Raw genomic sequence first — 20,388 nt, forward strand, 5'->3', positions numbered from 1 at the left:
TTTAAATAATAATATAATGCAAATCTCATTTTTAAATTTTTATAGAAAAATCATAAACATATCATAGTTGTTTGATTCTTGGACTCGATACTTCATCCAATTTTTGTTATATTGTTTAATCAACTTCCACCGCTAAATAAATGAAAAACATAAGTTTCTTGATATTATACAGTTTCATTCGAAATTTTATACACCTTTACAAAGTTAAGGTATCGTTTTTCTTTTATCTATAAGTGTTTATACCTAGGTCATATATATAAATAACAATAGAACCATAATAATGTTAAGCGTATCGATGATAAATAATTACAATATTGTTCAAGCAAAATAGGTAATTAACTAATTACGAATTCAAGATGACTAAATTTACAAATTTAGATCGAAGCAAGTTCGAATTTCACGCCCAAAAAGCTCTAGCTTTTGACGTGTTCCGCTGATGCGCGAACTGACCGACTCCGTCGAACTCACCGCGTCATTTGCATGATCCAAGATAGGCCCAAGTGCAGCGCCGCGCCGCACGTGTACTTTTACTCGCCTCGATTTTTACAGTGGTTACGCCGCGTGTGCCTATATACTCGTTGCCCGGCTACTTGCCGGCGGTATAATTTTACAAATTGTTTTTATTGTTCGACAGTTGATATTTTAGTGTTATCAAAATGGTAAGTTTTTTTTTCAATTCATTTGTAATTTTGTTCATTCTGCGATGGTGCAATCGGTGCTTTGGTGCAATGTTTGGTGACGGAACGTGATATACACATAACCTATGATAAAGAATGCACGAGGTCGTTTAAAAAATGATTCAATTAATATAATTTTTATTGTTTGATCAATCAATATTTTTATGACAAATTTTCGTTGTCGCATAATTCTATATAATTTAATTGCACCCGTACAGCATGTCACATATCAGATAATTACGCTTTTTCTCGCTTTTCATTATTCTAATAAAGTATCTTATTTACAGTCTAAGCTCTATGTTCTCTACGAACATGCCGCTGGGTACGGTTTGTTTTCCGTGCGGGAATTCGAAGAAGTTGGAGTGCTGTTGCCTCAAGTTGAAGCCTCAGTTACGGATGTATCTCGATTCAACCAGATTGTGAAATTGATCAGTTTTTCACCTTTCAAAACAGCTGTGACTGCTCTTGAAAATATCAACAGCGTGTCAGAAGGAGTAGTACCCGAAGATTTACAATTATTCTTGGACACAAACATAACTAAGAAAAAGAAAGCTGTCTTAGGTGTTGCAGAACCAAAACTTGGTGCCAGCATCACAGAAGCTCTTAAGATTAAGTGCGACCACACTGGTGCTATTCCAGAAATTATTCGAGGCATCCGTACGCATTTTCCCAACTTGGTTAAAGGTTTTACAGCTAAGAGTGCTGGTGTTGCTCAGCTTGGTCTAGGACACAGTTATTCTAGAGCCAAAGTTAAGTTCAATGTTCATCGTGTTGATAACATGATTATCCAGAGTATTGCTTTACTCGATCAATTAGATAAGGATGTCAACACTTTCAGTATGCGCATCAGGTAAAAATTTGAAATGAATTATATTCTATTATCACTATATTTAAATGTATACTAATTGACTATGACATTTTGATTTTAGAGAATGGTATGGTTACCATTTCCCAGAGTTGGTTAAAATTGTTCCAGACAATTTAATGTATGCCAAAGTAGTCCAGCTTCTTAAAAACCGAAAAGAGTTGACTGAAGAAAAATTAGAAGCTTTAGAAGAGATTATTATGGATACAGGAAAAGCTAAAGCCATAATTGATGCTTCAAAATCATCCATGGGCATGGATATTAGCCCCATTGATCTCATTAACATTGATATGTTTGCTAATCGTGTCATTGATCTTGCTGAATATAGGAAAGAGATCGCTGAATATCTTAAATCAAAAATGACTGGTGTAGCACCAAACTTGGCCACATTGATTGGTGATCAAGTAGGAGCTAGACTGATTGCCCATGCTGGCTCTTTGACAAATCTGGCGAAGTACCCAGCATCAACTGTACAAATTCTTGGTAATTTTTTTTCTATGCATTTATTGAACACCTCCTAGCTTACAAGCAATTTATTTAACTCTTTACTTTAATTTCAACAGGTGCCGAGAAAGCTTTGTTCAGAGCTCTGAAGACTCGTGGAAATACTCCAAAGTATGGTCTTCTTTTCCACTCAACATTCATTGGACGTGCTGGCACAAAAAATAAGGGTCGCATTTCGAGATATTTGGCCAATAAATGCTCGATAGCATCCAGAATTGATTGTTTCTCCGAAAACCCAGTAAATGTTTTTGGAGATAAATTGCGTCAGCAAGTTGAAGACAGATTGAAATTTTACGAAACAGGAGACATCCCTAAGAAAAATATTGACGTGATGCAAGAAGCTATTGAGGAAGCTGCTAGCAGGGTACCAGAGAAGGAAGAGAAAGAAAAGAAAAAGAAGAAGAAGAACAAAAAGAGGACCATCGAAGAAGTTGAAGCAGAGTCTGTTGAGCCCGAAGCACAAGAAGAGGTGGAAAATGTTCAGCCTAAAAAGAAGAAATCAAAAAAAAATGTGTAATTAGTACGTTATAAATTAATTAATCATTGTAATTAGTCGGGTGTAATTCTAGCATTTAAGATAGCTCTTAAGTAAATGTTTTATGCAAATTGTAAGATAATCTCAAGCGAGCACCAATTTGGAGAATTTCGCAAGTGCGACGTCATTGTCGCAAGCGTCCAATTCTTCAATAACCAGGGTGATTTTCTGTATCGCTGCTGCAGTCATTTCGTCATCAATCTCGTAATAAAGCAACAATCTTACAGTATCCTCGCTCACTATCGATGCTTTGACAATTGTTTCGTCCCCGTCCGTCCCCACCCTGATCATCCCCAATCTAGCCACGAACAGTTCCGGCGTCACCCGGTCCGAGTCCGCGATCCTCACCAGCACCCAGTTCGTCTGGCAGCCGGCCAGGTCGACGCTGAACAGCCTGGAGCCGCGAGCTACGATGGCCTCGGCGATTCTCCGAGCTCGCGCGTGATCGTCCTTGAGCAGTGGAACGATCTCCCTGAGGGCGACCAGACCCGCGGCGGCGAGCACGCCGGCCTGTCGCCAGGCGCCGCCCAGGGCCTTGCGACGTCTCCGGGCGCGCTCGACGAATTCCCGGCTGCCGCAGAGCAGCGCGCCCACCGGACAGCCGAGGCCCTTGCTCAGGCAGAAGGTGACCGAGTCGAAGTCGCGGCAGAGCTCGTGCACGGGCCGACCCGAGGCCACGGCCGCGTTCCAGAGTCGCGCCCCGTCGAGGTGCAGTCTGAGATCCCCGCGGCGACGGGCGAGCTCCGCCAGTCGGGCGATCCAGGCCTGCGGCACCACGCGGCCCCGCATCGTGTTCTCGACGCAGACCAGCCTCGAGCGCGGCTCGTCGACGCCGCAGTCGCGCGGACGCAGCCAGCGTCGCTCCAGCTGGCCGAGGTCGAAGCTGCCGTCGCGCGGATCGTTGGCCAGGCCGCAGAGCTGGACCGAGGCTATCTGGGCGGCGGCGGCCTGCTCGTAGCGCGCCATGTGCGACTCGTCGCCGCAGTAGGCCTCGCAGCCGCGCGCCTCGCAGTGATTCATCACGGCGATGAGATTGCCCATCGTGCCGGAGGTCAGGAAGATCGCGGCCTCCTTGCCGGTCAGCTCGGCCGCCTTGTTCTCCAGCGCTGCGGATCGAGAGAGAGATGGAACATTTTTCGTATTATTATAATTGCGTTGAATTGAAAATTTCGATATAATTGAAATGTATGATAAAAATATAATTCTCATTTTTCTATAATGATCATATTATCGATATAAATATATTTCCGTATTCATCATATCTTCAATTACAAATATTTATTTTAGCTTCGTTTACATTGATAATTTCGAAATTTATGTAATACAAGGATGTACCTGCAGTACAGAAAAATGTGTGCGCTTTCCTCGACAAAACTCAAGACTTTTTTGTTCTATTCAATTTTTTTCGTACAGACCAAAAACGTAAAGATTCACCGAATCTTATAAAAGTTTTAGACACGAAATGTAAAGTTGTACTTTTGCTTCCACTCGGAATGCCATGTTGTTGCTGCGCACCCTACTTTTATTAGCTTCAATTAAAGATTCATAATTAGTTCATCAATGATAAAAGTAAAGTTAGTTTATATTAGTGGTTATTTATAAAAAGAGCACTTTTTTATGGAAAGCTGCTATTTTCATAATTTTCACTTTTGAGCTAAAATCCTATACGTATTTCGACAGAAAAAGCATTTAACTTTAAGAGAATATTTTTATTTTTGTTCATTTTTCGGAACCGAGAAAAGATACCGCCAGTGAAAAAATTCGCTTTTTTGTAAATTTGCGATGTCTCCGCAGTTTCGTAATGAAAATCAATAAATAAAATATTTTTGAATACTTCAAGACATTTATTATTTATTCTCGAAGTCCGAAGTTGAATGATTTATCATTGCCTCCGCGAAAAGTTTCCGAATTTTAGGATTTAAAAAAATCTTAGGTGTAGGTGTTACCCCTTAATAAAAATGTATAGTCTGCGAATGAAAGTCGCGTAACAGTGAACGTACCACCTCGCGGTTAATGGAACGATCGATAATTTTTTTTCCATTAATAAAATTTTTATCATTGAGTACATTTTTATACTTCATTGTTCTAAATACAATATTCAATTCTAGAAAGTTCTTTGTTGTAAAAACGTGTTCTGTCATTGTTTGCTGCAATCGTGTATAATTTAGTTATGTTTAAACGTACACCGACGTATTCGTACATAACAAAAATATGGTCCGTCAATGTAAAAAGTATACTTCAACGACATGGTTCATTCGGATATCGCGAAAATCGACGAGGAAGCCCGAAAATGTATGGATCTCTTCGTAACTTCTCAATTTCCTTTGTTTGTACTCACTTCAAAATGCACCTTTATTTGGCCTGCCCAAACTTCGCGCACTAAATCTGTAGGCAGCTTTTTTATCATGCTATATTTATTAGCTCTGGTGATTGGTTCGGTAAGTATTTATAATGAAAAAGATTCACTGAATAATTGAATAAAATCGTCCCCCGCAGCAAGAAAAATTATTTTCCCAGATAAAACTATTTATCATAAACTGATAGATTTGTTTTTAATATTAGAACTATATAAACTTATAGATCGTTTTTAATGTACTTAGGTCGTGAAGTTAATTGAAGAATATCAAGAGCCCATCGTTGACCTTAACAGTATCATTGAATGTATTATGCAGATTTTATTGTACTTAACAATATTTCACGGTTACACTTTTATCATTTTAAAATTCAACTATGTAAGCTAATTTTTTTCTTAAATACAATATTTCGCTCCTTCATTTCATAGAGATAATCACTTAATAAACCATTAATTTAGATCAGTATGTGCATGTCAATAGTTTTCAGACTGTTTGAAAGCAGTGATTCGGCAGGGAAAAATATACTTCGCAAAATAATTAAAAAGGCTTTATGGTTGTGTACTATTCAAGCGGGTAATAAGTAAATTTTTTTCGAAAACAATGACAATAGTAAGCTCGAGAAATTTCGTTTGTTTGGTTTCCAGTTGGCTTCCTAATAATGTGCGCAAGCTACGTAATATCTCCAGTAGCCAGCTCTATAATTTTTTCGTGGCTGTTTCCAGATAATCGTACATACGATAAAATTGTACCATTGAAGATCGAATTTTTTCTCGACGAGGATGAATACTATTTTTACATTATAGTCATGCAGCTTTTGCTGCTTGTTTTCCACGCCACAATTGTGGGAACTTTCTTTTTTCATCAATGTCTGTTCGCAAGTGTTATTGTTGGACAACTTAAATGTTTACAGTGCGTAAAAACTTATGAATTATTTTTTCACCTCTCAGAAATTTTCTTCTGTATTTGATTTAACTCGAATTGCTTATTATGAAATTTAGTTATTACTTCAATGAAATAGACAATGAAATCGACCAGGCAATTTTAAAGCTTGATGAAACTAAAAACCACTTGGTTTGTAAAAAACTCAAGACCATAATTCGTCGACATCAAAATTGTATCGAGTGAGTTATTTTTTACACAAGTAAATTTGTTTTTTAAACGATTCAATATTCTAAAGTTCACTAAATCAAATCGAAACTCCATTTGGAAGATTTGTATGGGTTAACTGATGAACAATAGTTTTTGGGTCAATAATTAATGCAAAACTTTATATACACGAATTTTAGACTTTTTGAAGTTTTTCGTTCCTTGCTAAAACCTGTGGGATTTGGAATGATAATATCAAACGCATTAATTCTCGTTTTAACTGGAACATGGGTAAGTATTCGAAGAAATGTCGAAGATAATCTCAACAAACTCACTTTTATACAAATTCAGATGGTAATTTCACTACAAAATTTGGACTTGACGGAAGCTGGAAGAATGTTTGCTGCATTTAATGCCACTCTGCTTATTGTCATTGTATTATGTATTCCAAGTCAATTGATGAGTAATGCCAGCTGTGACTTTTTCCTTCATTGGTAAATATTAAAGGTTCGCAAGCACTTCATACTACAAGTAATTTGTATCATTTTCACACAGTTATTGGGCTAACTGGTATAATTATCCGATAAAAGCTCGTCTGATGTTGATGCTGACAATGGCAAAAGCAATAAAACCTCTCGTATTGACAGCTGGTCCCACGATCGAATTGAATTTTAACACTTGCAGCAGTGTAAGACGATGATTAATTTTTTGCTACATTGAAAACCCTAACAAGCAAAATCTATTTTTACAGATAATAAAAGGAGCGATTTCGTACGTGGCAACTTTTAGATCATTGTATGCTTCTATGTAAAAGTAGAAAATAAAAAATTTAAATTAAACAAAGTTATCTCGTTGTGATACACCGGAATTTTATAAAATTTGAGCTCGTTTTTTTTATAAATTGATTTCTTACATCTAAAAGAAAAATTCAATTTCATCAAATCAACACTGCTTATATTTGATTCTTATGATTGCGAATAATTAAGCTTAATACTGTGGTTCTTCACGCTGCAATTTAGTTTTTACCTTTCATCCGGCACGCGATGAGCTATCAATTTGTTACTCACATAACAGGCGGAAGCCCTTTGTCAACAAATTGGCAGTGGTTTTTTTTTAAGTGACCACAAAACATTAAAAATACCAACCGAAATCGAGCGATGGGAAATGAATAACAATTATAGGTGGCTAGATTTTAGTTTGTATCTTTTTCTGGTGTCTGATGCACTGACCATCGTCGAAAGTCTAGAGAAAAGAGGATATGAATTTAACCGAAGCGATACCTTTTTTATAAGAACGAATTTTTCAAAAAGACAGTGGATCTTGATGAATGTTTGCGTGACAGAGAAAAGTACGTGAGATTGTCCAAAAAAATTATGTTTATTCCTAGTCTGTCGTTCTACGATTTGATTCACTTATCACCCAAAGAGGTTGAGAAGGTACTTACGTATAAGAACATATGCGATTTCATTAGTTTTGACTATAAAAACAATAATTTTTGGTGATACAAAAGACAAAGTCAGGAGTGTGTAGCGCAACTTTCCGAGATAATAGCGAGACAATTTTTCCGACGTTGGGCATTGGAACCTCACCTGGAGCTGACGCGCCACTACCAGTTGCCAGATCTGTGCAGCGACGTAATCATTAAAAAATTGAAGAACCAAGATTTAATATAATGAATATTTGCTTTACAAGCGAAGACTTAAAAAAAAGTACGAAGACGTGGGCGTCATTATTTTACTAATTCTTTTTATCCATAACAAGTCAAGAGAAACGCGTGTAAACTTATTGTTTTACAATCGTAATATGAATTCCTCTGTAAAATACAATTGATAAACTGATTGCGTGATGATTGCATCATAGCTTCACTAATAAAAAAATTAGTTCAAAGTTTGATCGTGTTTGATTTTTATTTTGAATAGTAGTAATTTTTTGCATTCTTTAACTTTGATCTTTTTTTGCGACAAAATTCGGAGTTTTTAAGAGATTCTCATCACATCAACTCTTGTATAATATGATCCATATAGAAGAGTCAATCTTCGTAAAGAGCATCGATGACGTTAGAAGCATGCGCATGATACGTATACATTTATAGCATTGTTGATGCACCATTTATTTAGCTGAAATTCGAAAACATGAGTACTAAAGAACGATGTGACCCCCTCCGATCAACTCGTGGTGTTGGGGGTTGATTAAACCCAAAAAGATTTAGAACGATATTTGTCATAAATTGTTGGAAAAAATTCACCAACGGCACCTTTTTTTTTGTCGATAAAATATCATATAAAATTTGAGAAATAAAATCGTGATGGAATAAAATTTATTGCCGTTATCGTGCATGAAATTTTACATATAAAATCTTGTACAAAATCTTTTAATGCGTTTTTTAACTGCTACCTGTGAATCAGACTAAACTATAAGATGCATAAGACGTATTCAAAAAATAATCCCTATTTTTTTTAACGCGGATCAATTCACCCCAAAAACTACCTCTTTTAAAAATTGTTCAGAAAAACTCATTCGTACAAAATGAAAGTATTAACTTTTTTCATAAATTGCTCAAGAACGGGTACCAGTCAAAAAAGTATTTGAGAAATACAGTCGACAAAATGTGTCTAAAGTCCCATAAAAATTTGTTCATTGTAGTTTAATATATTCGTCGGTGTTCGTAAATAAAAACACATCTCAAACAAGAGTATTTTTTTCATGAAATTTTTTTCTTCACGGCATTTTCACAAAATACGGCCGATATAAGAAACAATACCCAAAAGCTCCGCATTAATAAAGTTTATAGATTTCAAAAAAAAAAAAAAAAAAATATTTAAAACGTAATTGAATTAAAACTTGATTCAACTTTTCAAAGCACTCTAAATTCTCTATGGAAATTTTTTAAATATTAACAAGAGAATGTATATATTTATTTCATATACCAATGACAGTGGGATCCTCGCGATAGGCGTCGTCGCCGAGCTCGGCCTCGACCATGGCTCGCTTCATCGAAGCCGACGGTTTCGAGATCGTGTCGCTTCTCAAGTCGACGATCCTCGGCTGTAATTATCGAATACTATTATTACAAAAAATTGAAAAAGAGTGCTTTAATTAAATCAATCCCGGTGTGTATACGTACGACATTTTTTCCCGACATTTCGAAGCGAGTCGTCGTCGTCGTCCCGATCGTGCAGTTCTGCGGGCGTTCGCTGTGTACAAGAAACTTTCATTCGGAGCTGTGTGTAATTATTGATTATCAATTGTTGGCTCGTTTGCGCGAGATACGCTCGGCGTTCGGGAAGATAACAAAAAAAAAATTGCATCGAGTGCATCTAGAGCCTGCAATTAATAAGATACATCCGAGTATTTTTTTTATCAATGAAAAAGTAAACGACTGTAAAACATATTTATCGACACAAACACAAGTGTTTTCTTTTTTATTTTTACTGATGGCAATTGTAAATTTCTTAAATAATCATTTTCACAACTAGATTTACGATTACATTCCAATAAAATGTAAGTAAAATTTTGGTTTCAATTCTGCTAGATTTGCAAGCGAAAAGTCCGAACGATTTTTCTGTAATGACCCGCAGACCGTAGAAAAATATTATACTTTATTTTTTTGAAATTTTCGAAACTATGAAACTCGTGCGCGCTGTTCGTGCGCGTGACATGACCGTTATTGCGCGAGTCAAAACGAGACCCTAGTTTCTGCTTCTGATCTCGCTCGCCACGACTCCGCGTGGACGCCATCATAACCTTTCTTTTCTATACTCGCCGTTGTAGAGAACACACTTGCACCATGAACACGAAGGTATGTTTTTGGGGAATTTTTTTATTTTATTCACTCATTTAATTATTGTTCATAGATGAATTAACGATTTTTATTTTTGTTTAGCCGAAAACGAAGCGCAACCCGATCCAATCGGTCCAGGTCTTCGGCCGCAAGGTACGTCAATGAATACACGCTACAAATTAACCCATCTTTTTTTTGTTATAAATTGCATTCTTCGTCGCCGTCGACCTGTAAGCAAAATTTCATGTTATTATTTTTGTTTGACGTCTTTAGAAAACCGCCACTGCAGTAGCATACTGCAAAAAGGGCAATGGACTCATGAAGGTGAACGGTCGCCCTTTGGAGCTCGTTGAGCCCCGCATGCTGCAATACAAATTGCAAGAGCCCATCCTCCTGCTCGGCAAGGTACAGTTTACTTTCACATATAATTTTATTTACTGAAATTGTGTTAAACTCTAATTACTGGCTGTGAATGAGTAGACTCAATTGTTTTTAAAACAATGAATTATGATAATTCATTTATTTCAATATATTATTTTATTTTATAGGAAAGGTTCGCCAATCTCGACATTCGTGTTCGAGTTAACGGTGGTGGTCACATTGCTCAAATCTATGCCATCAGACAAGCAATTGCCAAGGCTGTAGTTGCCTTCTATCAGAAATGTAAGTTGTTCATTTTATCATTTAGGATTATTTTTATTAATATTTACTATAAAATTACAAATAGAAATTGAGACGTGTTAATATATTAGATACTTCAATTAGTTTCAATGTTTATTTATTTATATTTTTAAAAGTATTCACAATAAAAATAATATTTTCACTTAATTCATTTAAAAACCAAGTATTAATAAATATTTACAACTTTATTTTCAGTTGTTGATGAGGCAAGCAAGAAGGAAATCAAAGATATCCTTATTCAGTACGATAGGACTCTCTTGGTTGCTGATCCTAGAAGGTGTGAACCTAAGAAGTTTGGTGGTCCCGGTGCTCGTGCCCGTTACCAAAAATCTTACCGTTAATTTATTTTTGGTTACATTCAAATAAAAATGAGTAAAAAATAAAAGAATTAGTTATTCATTTTTTCCCATTGTGTAAAATACTTTGTTAATCTGGCATCTCTATTGGAGTATGAAAAAAATTTTAATTTAATGGTCTGGTGAAGTACTGAGAAGAGTACAATAGCTTTCATTAAATAAATTTATTTATATATCTAGATTTCAGTTTTTATACATACAATCTATAAATGCACAATTTGTGGACATAACATTTCATTGAGTTTCTAGTTTTTTGCAGTTTACAGTTTTAACATGAATAAATAATTTTATTCCTATGATTAGGCTACGAGAAGCTCAATTCATTTTCCTCAACGTTAGTTTTCAATAAATATCTATACAAATTCAAGCAATCTAAAATCTGTATAAAAAGTAACAATCATTTATCTCAGATTCTCCCGATGAAATAAACATAACTATAATAAAATCATAAATTTTTACAATAATTGTATTTGTATCATTTACGCTTTAAGAGGAAATCACATGGTGTTCTTTTTATTCGTTAGTTCAATATTTGATTATCATTTCAACGTTTAAATAAATCTATTCACTTAATCTTTACTCATAAAGGTGCAGTTAAATATCATTTGATTGATCAGGAAAAAATGCATTTAAATAAATCTCAACTTTCTCTATGCTTTTTACACAAAACAAAAAGTCGTCGTCTTTACAGTTCAATAAACGCCCAGTACTCATTTTTGGTTTAGTTCACAAAAAAAAAAAGAAACAAATACACAAGAGCCACAGCTCTCTCTAGCCGTGCAACGATCACAAAAATAACTTTTTGATCTTCAAGTCGGGCAAACCGTAGAGGGTGCGTCGCAAAACGCTGGGTTGATGAGCGCCGCCGCCATCGCTTCGACGATCGGAGGAGCTCAACGAGTGCTTACCGGCTGCGGAGCCATTGTTTTCGTTGTTATCTTTGTTATTATTATTGTTGTTGTTGCTGGATATATCGGCCATGAACTCGGCTTGCTGCTGGGTGGTCGAGAAGCACTTGGTGATCGGCGCCGCCCGCTCCAGATAGCAGTCGCCGATGAAGAGTATCGTCCGGCCGATCATGGTGAAATTCAAGCGACACAGATCCTGCGAAAGGAGAGAACGAGTATTATTAATCGTCATCACGAATCGTCGTCGTACATCAAATGAAAGCCGATCGATCGACTAACGTGAAAAGTCGATGTCGTCGAGACGCGCCAATCGCGCTGCTGCCTCTGCTGATAGCTCTGACGCTGCCTGTACCGTTGCTGCTGCTGTTGCTGCTCACTCATCTTCCTCGTCGTCGTCGTCGATGTCCTTGGCGGCTGGCAAAAGGAGCAACGTCAGCAATCCGCGCCACCGCTGGTCATGTCCTGGCAGGTCCTCGCCTCGGCGCGCTCGTCCGCCACGGCCTCGAGGATGTCGAGCAGCAGTCCGCGATCCAGCTGCTTGAGACGTGGCAGTCGCACCACCTTGCCGATGTGATGCACAATGAGGCTGAGCGCGTAGTTCTTGATGTCGTGCGCCTGCATCTTGTCCGCGGCCTCGAGTATCTGTATGACGTTCTCGATGGTGACGTTCATCTCGAGATTCTGCTTGCAGAAGGCCTGCAGCCGATTGTTGGTGAAGCCGTAGAAGACGGGCACGGTGAAGAGGTAGAGCGAGTCCTCCGGCGGCATCGACACGTCCGCGTAGTAGATGTAGCGCAGCAGCGAGCGGAACGACGCGGCCGACGGTATCATCTCGCCGATCTGTATCTGCAATAATTACATTTTTTTTATGTATTCCGGGCTCGTTGCTATAAAGAGGCGAATTGTAAACAGGCTCACGTTGACGGTATTGTTGGGCGGCATGAACGAGCGGAACAGACCCTCGAAGTAGCTGCAGCGGGCCGTGAGCACGGCCTTGTGGGCCGGTATCGGCTCCTTGTCCAGCATCAGCGTGATGTCGCAGAACTCCCGGCCGATGCTGTTCAAAAAGTGCTCCATGTCCTGCTCGAGGGTCGTGCCCGTGTCGCGCTCGTAATTGTTGAGCTGCTGGTAGTGGTGGTGGTGCTTGTTGCCGATGCCGCCGCCGCCGCCGCTACTGCTCGTGCCACCGCCGCCACCAACACCACCAGCACCACCGTTGCCACCACCGGTGCTGCTGCTGCCCGAGGACGCCGAGGCGCTCTGCTTGCGCCTGATGATCTCGACCATGAGCGGCCGATCGAGCGACTCGAACTCGCTGCTCATCACGATCTGATTGTAATTGCCGTCGCGCACCACGAAGCCCAGACAGAGCTCCTTGATGAAGGCCAGCTGCTGCTTGAGGCAGTCGGCGTTGCGCAGCGCCTCCAGCACGTTGGCGTGGCTGATGGTGGCCTCGAGGTAGTGCACGCACAGCTGCTCCAGTCGGCGCATGTTGAACTGCACCGCCAGCCGATAGACGTCCATCATCAGCAGGACTATGCGATTGCTCAGCGGGTCCTCGATCTTCTTGGTCGGGTCGATGCGATCCGTGTAGATGTAGTTCAGCACCATCTCGAAGGCCTCGGGCACGGCGTCCTGCAGCCTCACCTGCAACATCGGCACCTCCTTGGCGGGCAGATCGGCGGTGCCGTGGAGCTCCTCGAGTCGCTCCTTTCTGCGCTCGATCGCCCGACTGATTCGCTGCCGGAGAAACTTGGATCGGGCCGCGACCATGGCGATGTGGGCCGGTATCTTGGTCTCCTCCTTGTGCTGCTGCTCCTTGTCGCTGCTGCTGCTACTACTGCTGCTGCTGCTGCTGCCGCCCACGACGAACTCGACGTCGCAGAACAGTCGCGAGTTGAGCAGCCGGCCGAAGTCGTCGTGAAGGGTGCACTTGGGATAGGCGGAGAACTGGAAGCGATACGTCTCGCCGGAGCGCACGTTGTTGTCGACGGTGCCGCCGAAGATGAACATCGCGTCGCCGATCACGGCCGCCGCGTGAAACAGCCGACCCGAGGGTATCTGCGGGAGGGTAACAAATCTTTTGTTTTGTCTTTATGGCTTTTACATCTGTCGATATGCGATTGGGGTCTTACTTCGCTATCGGTCGACGGAGCGATCACGTGCCAGGTCTGAGTATCGAGGTCGTAGCAGTGCAGATCGTTGGGCAGGGTCGAGTCCGCCGTACCGCCGAATACGTAGAGGTGCCTGTCGAAGCTCACCATCGTGTGGCCGTATCTGCGAGCAGGTGGCGGTGGCGCGCGTCGCAGGATGTGCTCCGTGGAGATGCGCGTCCATCTGCGGGACAGAAATTGTAGGGATACAGATTTTTGTTGGTTTTTTTTTTTTAAGAAATATCTTTATCTATATAAATGATTGGCAAAACGTACTTCTTTTCTCTGAAGTGAAATTGGAAGAGACTGTTGGTTATTTTAGCACCACTTTGGCCACTGAACACAAACATGGACTCTCTGGCGACTGCTACTGGAAAATTGCAACATGTCGGTGGACAATCTCCGGATTGATCAACCATTTCCCAAGTTTTTGGTTCTCCTGGCTACAGACAATACAAAAATTGATGTAATTCAATGTGTCGCATGATACAAATTATATGGGACTAATTTGTACGTACCAGTAGAGATATTGTCCACATGTCATTCAAGCGAGCATTACCATCGTATCCAGCAAAAATCCACAATTTGTTATCATAAACTACTGCTCCGTGAGCCGATCTTGCCACTGGTGTTCTGTAAATCATTTACACAAATCATTGATAGATGCTTTTTATAATAATACATTGTATATGCTTACTTTCCAGTGAATTTCCATTCGAGCCACTGTCCAGTTTGAAAGCGATACTCGAACAGATCATTCTTATTTGTTAAATTTGAATTGGAGTGAATGTCTCCGGTGTATCCACCGAAGACAAACATGGAAGATCCATTGACCACGGCGGAGTGATGATATCTTGGAGCTGGAGGACCACCGGTGGAGAACGCTCTTCCCCACGACTTCTCTTTCACGTCGAATCGCAACAAGTCGTTCAGCATTTGCTTCCCATTGTCTCCCCCGAAGACGTAGATCGCATCCTTGTATGCCACAACTGTGTGCTTGCTACGCCTGCAAGATTGTTATGCAAAATTATGTCGATCGAATCTCCGTTGATTAAAAAATCTATGCATAAAATGAGGAGGTAGCTAAATTACCTAGCGCCAACGAATTCATCGCACTCGGGCATTCGCTGCCATCGATGAACCGTCTCGAAGGGGCCAAAGTCCAAAGTAAGACACTCTGTGGCAGCTACGTTATCCATTGCGACGTTGCGTCGATCTCTCTTCCTTTTTCTCTGCTATAATCCTCTCCGTGTATACAGAGATCAATTAACGAGACATATCGTACGTTCGTTGACACATCCACGTTATGTATAGGAGTCGATGCACGAGCAATTGCACTCGAGATACACTGAGCTTTTTGCACACACGACGACGAACGAGCGCGCACTACTGGCAGATGACTCCTATCCTATATACACACGGACTAGCCTGTGTTTTGCAGTACCGCGCAGCGCGCCTGTGTGGGATCGATCATTCATGTGCACGATATAGCACGTATCAACAGGGCGTCTCATTCATTATAATTTCGCGCGTGGGTCTCGGCAACTGCGCCAGGCGAGCGCGCGCGCGCGGGGGTGGACGTATCTCGTCATGCTGCTCTGCGGCTGATTGCAGCACAGGCTAGCAGCAGCAAAACAACGTCGTACTACTACTACTACTACTATCTACTGCAATTGTACTGCGATTGCAGACGACAGGATGACAGTCGGCGGAGGATGGAATGAAGATAGTAGTGGTAGGTTACGACGCAGGCGCGCGCGCGAGACTCGAAAACTGGCTGAAAAGTCGATCAGATGGATTCGTAATATAGATATACTTTTGAGTGTAAAAACAGTCAAACTGTAGGAGTTTTGTTTGGCCAACTATATAGTTTGTAATCTGGTTACTTACGCCAACTAAATTTTGACAGTAGCTCGGAGCTGCAAAAGAAAATTGATGAATGAAAAGTTGCACTATAAATTAATTATTAGACGAGAGTTGATTTTGAGCAGAGACTGTTTTTATTTTCGTTTTTTCATTAGCTATTGACTAGAAAGTAATTGAAGATAAGAAAGATTCTAAATCAAGTTCCATTTGGTTAGTTTCGGTACTAGTCTCATTAAGACTAAAAACATTACAATTAACATTAATATCTGTACAATTATTTTCTAAATTTAACATTTTTTGACTCTCATTCTTACAATTAGAATTGTCACCATTGAGCAAGTCGTCGAAATTGATACCGTTAAAATCAAATTTGTTTGATTCATTTGTTTGCACACTATCATTCAATTCATTAATTTTGGCATCAAGCTGGAATAACGCGTCTTTTCCTTCATTTCCACTAGTATTATTTACAATTGTATCTTGACTAATTTTTTGAACATTAACAGCTTGTGGCAGAGGGTCGTCTTTATTTTGATGTAGTTTATTGTCATTAAAGTCGCAACCAATTGCCTGGACAATTTCCTTGTTTTTTGTAGACTCCGTTTCTTTCTTTTTCGTGGTCTCTATTTTCTGCTTTTTCATAGACTTGAACTCATCAAAATTGAATTTTGTTATTGGCGCAGAAAAACTTGAAGAAGATGGTTTTACTCTTAATTTCGATTGCTGTTTGATTCTATTATTAGTAGAATTTTCCTTATTTTGCACAAGGATTGGTCCATTCTTTGCAATTACCTTTTTTACACACAAATTGGTCGAAAGACATTTATTCTGAATAATTCTAGGTGCTTTTTTTTGAATTACAACAGGTTGAATATAATTTTGGGAAACACTAGACTTCTCACTACTTACATTAGATACAGTACCTTCATTCTTAACAGGACATTTAGAATTTTCATACTTAACTGGTAGGTCTTCACTTACAGAATTAGAAAAAATTGACTGTTGTAATTCAGGAAGTACATCATTAATACTGGTTTGATTAAAGTCATCAAATGAGTTAGTACAATTGATTGTAAACTCAAACGGTTTCTTTTCACCACCGCAATCTACAAGAACAGATTGGGTCATACCATCCAGAACTTCAGGAACAGCTATAATATCTGTATTTTGTACACCATTGATGTCATGTTTGGAGCTTGGTATCTGCGGTGTTGTACATAATGTAAAATCCAAAACATCTTTTTGAAAAGTTTTGTTCTTTTTCAAATACCTTTGTGGAATTTCATCCCAGTTTCTATTGCCAATTGGCAAAATTGGACGCTTAATTTTAATTGGATCTTGAAATTCAAATGGCCATGGACACTGTGAACAAAAACATAATAAAAAACAATGAATATAATAAGGAATATTAGTTTCTAAAATTGATTACGATAGTATACCTCTACAGTAGGGCACATAAAGATGGCCTCTTCAAGATCCTTTTGATAACACTTGATTTGTGTCTGGATGCCATTTTTCATACAAACAGGACAAAATTCCTGCATCCTGTAAGATCAAATGATTTTCTTATTAATCGTAAATTCCTTACACTTGCACAGTTCTCTCTCGTTTGTTCATACTCTTGCCATTCAAATTGTTGATGTGCTCCGATGCACTTGTTGCGCAGCCTTAACAAATAAAATTGTTCACAAAAAAATGTAACAAATTGCACACGTGCCACGAAACAGTAGAACAGGATAATGCGTCGAGAATGGTACTACCGGCACATGTGCCCCTCATAGGTGTAACCTCAAACACAAACAAAACGCTGAATGGCTATAAACAAAATTGGCAAAAATTCGATGCGAATGATGAGATCAGCGGGGTTTTTATCGAGAGGAATTTTACCACCGAATTTTTCCCTTGCAAGTTTGAAATGTTTTACTCCCAAGAAAGACCTAAAATTAACCGGCAGCGAAGAAGATTTTATAAAAGTGGTTTTTCGATGTTTCAAGTTGTAGATAGATGACGCTTGCACTGAAGATTTTGACGCGCAATTTTTTTGAAAGAAACAGGACGGTTTATCATCTACAAGTTAACAATGAATAATTCGCGATTGCATTATAAAGCAAAAATTTTCTGCACGAAGATACAAGTAAGATAATGAAGTACTTTTTCTTAACTGGATCATTATGAAATTTCCAGTAATCCTTGAATTTCTCTACCTTTCATTAGATATTAATAAATTCATTGAAATTGCAACAATCATCTTTGATTGAGAATTATAATTCAGGACTTTAAAAACCAATGTAATTTTTTGACGTTTTATTTTTTCATATAATATTTAATTTTATAGGTATTTACTTTGATTTTAAGAAATTCATATGTGTTAGACACTGCATAATCCATCATGATATATTTGTAGGATTATGAAATGGGTGATTCATACGCATGGTCCGATCAGCAAGCGTCGGTAACAGCTGTTCAGCAGCTTCTTGTACTTAATACCAAAACTTTACTTTTTCTCTTTGGGTTTACGAAAATTCCGCCATACTCCATCTGGTGATAATTTTTGAACTACTAGTCCAGTCAAATTAGACTCACTCAATGTTATTTCTGACAAAATTAGTGCCAGCACCGGACCATATGGGATTTGTTGGTCTCGATGAGTACAACAAGCACCCTTAGCTACGTAACTTTTTAAGCAGCGGTTGGGGTAGGGGGATGATTAGAAGGGTGGAAAACTCACATTTTCGCCTCTGTAGCTTTTCCATGAATAGCAATCCAAAAAAAATTCAAATAAAAGTTGTAGCTATTAATTAGACCTTTAATTTGAGCTCGACCACGATCGATTAAAAATGCAAAAAAACCCTCTATAATGGCCATTTTTTCAATTGCATTTATTATAAACAATTTCAGTTCAATCGTAACTTACATTACCTCAAAATGTAGGTCTTTTTGCGACAAAAAAAAATGAACTTTTAAAAGTTGAAATTGAACTTTTTGTTTTCGAGAAACAGTCATTTGTTTATAAAAACACTCCCTCCGACCTAGGCTATATCTCGATTTTTAGCAACAATAGCGAGTCCGTTCGATGCGCAAATGAAAGTTTGAGACTTGTACTTATACGTAGTAAAAAGTTTTAGACGGAAAATCAAAAAAACATACGTTAAACAATGCGATGAAATTGTGGTACTTTTTAAGTTATAAACAAATAGACCCAGAGACTCAATTGTAACAGTTAGCCGGAAAATGTTTGTTTTGTTCAATAGCTGACATTGAAACGCAGATTTTAAAAAAAAAACAAAAACTTGCCTAAGTGCTTTTTTAACTAAAATAGGTTTTTTTTTAATCATTGCTTCGTCGTTATGAACAATTAATGAATCAAACCAACGGGGCTACATTCTTAAATACTTATATTTTACTATGAAATATTGATGATTTTGATTTCTCGAAATCTTAACAATAAAAAAACCGTACAAAGTTAAAGCCGCAATTTCTACGTTGTCAAGTGGTGGGGATTGCATCTCGCTCGCTGGCGTCCCGCGAGAGTTCAAATGTAATTAAGAAAAAAAAATTGACGTATCTCGGTCATTTTTCAACCGATTGAGACGATTTTTTTTTAATTTGAGGTGCCGTCAAAAAATATAACGAATGGCATCGTTTGTTTTTACTTTCATCGCGCCTTTTTCTGATTGTTAATAACAATTTCAACTTGATTTAATTGATTGTTAATAAAAAAATAAAACCCACGTGGATATGATTGTGTTAACAACATTCAGGCAGGTTTATAACGATTTCAACTCGTTTTTTGTTAAATATTAGTTGAAATGATAACAATAATCGAAATAATTAAAACAATTGAAAATAGTTATTAACAATCAGAAAAAGGCGCGATGAAAGTAAAAACAAACGAGGCCATTCGTCATATTTTTTGACGACACCTCAAATTAAAAAAAAATCGTCTCAATCGGTTGAAAAATGACCGTGATACGTCAATTTTTTTTTATTAATTACACTTGAACTCTCGGACTTAAACGTCGGGACGCCAGCAAGCGAGACGCAATCCCCACCACTTACTATATATTGCATGCCTACAAAAAAGAGTTCGTATGTGCGAGTAATTCTCGCAACACACTTGGTGTAGTTTTCAATACATTTAAGTTTTGAATATTTTGGACAATTTGCGTTGTTTTTAATGCGAGTATTGTAATTTTTAAATATCGTAAAATAACAGTAGTATTGAAGTCTTTATTTAAAAATTCATCTATTTTTTAAGGCCCAAGCTGATACTACATTGATATTACATCATGAACGAAGTTATTCGTAATTGTAATTAATATATAAACAATGAAGGTCTTTTTTGAAATGACGGCGTTGTTAAAAATTGAAAAATTATAAAACATTTTTTTGAATTTCTTTATTTAAATAACAGAAAATATACAACATGAAATAAATCTAAACATTATTGACATCTCGAGCTTTGGCCTCCATCTGCCAAACAAATTCTGTATAAATCCTCGTTCCTCAGTTCTTCGAGAACCATATCGCAGCAAAGAAGCGGCAATCGGTAGTGTATAAGTTTCATGAAAGGATCCATTGTCCAGCCCAGGAAAAATCTTCTCGACATCATCTCGCACAGA

The 20,388-nt window shown here is 38.6% G+C and overlaps 5 protein-coding genes across 5 annotated transcripts; 2 read left to right on the top strand and 3 right to left on the bottom strand.

Moving 5' to 3' along the window:
* The first annotated feature begins 493 nt into the window (after window positions 1–493).
* LOC106655870 (nucleolar protein 56-like) lies at window positions 494–2,667 on the top strand. The gene is made up of 4 exons (XM_014376453.2): window positions 494–659; window positions 965–1,527; window positions 1,607–2,025; window positions 2,106–2,667. Exons 1-4 carry the CDS (start codon window positions 657–659, stop codon window positions 2,561–2,563), a joined length of 1,443 nt encoding a protein of 480 aa, XP_014231939.1. The 5' UTR covers window positions 494–656; the 3' UTR covers window positions 2,564–2,667.
* On the bottom strand, window positions 2,644–9,224 carry LOC106655803 (L-allo-threonine aldolase-like). Its single transcript, XM_014376360.2, has 3 exons — window positions 9,146–9,224; window positions 8,949–9,066; window positions 2,644–3,687 (listed from the first exon to the last, which is right to left on the bottom strand). The coding sequence occupies exons 1-3, from the start codon at window positions 9,161–9,163 to the stop codon at window positions 2,666–2,668; spliced, it is 1,158 nt and encodes a 385-aa protein (XP_014231846.1). The 5' UTR covers window positions 9,164–9,224; the 3' UTR covers window positions 2,644–2,665.
* A 485-nt stretch (window positions 9,225–9,709) lies between these two features.
* Window positions 9,710–10,868, top strand: LOC106655871 (40S ribosomal protein S16-like). The gene is made up of 5 exons (XM_014376454.1): window positions 9,710–9,820; window positions 9,905–9,955; window positions 10,076–10,207; window positions 10,351–10,465; window positions 10,679–10,868. The coding sequence occupies exons 1-5, from the start codon at window positions 9,809–9,811 to the stop codon at window positions 10,822–10,824; spliced, it is 456 nt and encodes a 151-aa protein (XP_014231940.1). The 5' UTR covers window positions 9,710–9,808; the 3' UTR covers window positions 10,825–10,868.
* Window positions 10,869–11,525: 657 nt separating this feature from the next.
* On the bottom strand, window positions 11,526–15,555 carry LOC106655869 (leucine-zipper-like transcriptional regulator 1). The gene is made up of 8 exons (XM_014376452.2): window positions 14,993–15,555; window positions 14,598–14,906; window positions 14,419–14,533; window positions 14,177–14,343; window positions 13,883–14,084; window positions 12,666–13,808; window positions 12,027–12,593; window positions 11,526–11,943 (listed from the first exon to the last, which is right to left on the bottom strand). Exons 1-7 carry the CDS (start codon window positions 15,097–15,099, stop codon window positions 12,180–12,182), a joined length of 2,457 nt encoding a protein of 818 aa, XP_014231938.1. The 5' UTR covers window positions 15,100–15,555; the 3' UTR covers window positions 11,526–11,943; window positions 12,027–12,179.
* A 322-nt stretch (window positions 15,556–15,877) lies between these two features.
* Window positions 15,878–17,755, bottom strand: LOC106655847. The gene is made up of 3 exons (XM_014376427.1): window positions 17,386–17,755; window positions 17,206–17,311; window positions 15,878–17,128 (listed from the first exon to the last, which is right to left on the bottom strand). Exons 2-3 carry the CDS (start codon window positions 17,308–17,310, stop codon window positions 15,929–15,931), a joined length of 1,305 nt encoding a protein of 434 aa, XP_014231913.1. The 5' UTR covers window position 17,311; window positions 17,386–17,755; the 3' UTR covers window positions 15,878–15,928.
* Between the last annotated feature and the right edge of the window lie 2,633 nt (window positions 17,756–20,388).

This window comes from Trichogramma pretiosum, unplaced genomic scaffold (genome assembly GCF_000599845.2).
Source record: "Trichogramma pretiosum strain Unisexual culture from Peru unplaced genomic scaffold, Tpre_2.0 scaffold49, whole genome shotgun sequence".
In the NCBI taxonomy this organism is placed as follows: domain Eukaryota; kingdom Metazoa; phylum Arthropoda; class Insecta; order Hymenoptera; family Trichogrammatidae; genus Trichogramma; species Trichogramma pretiosum.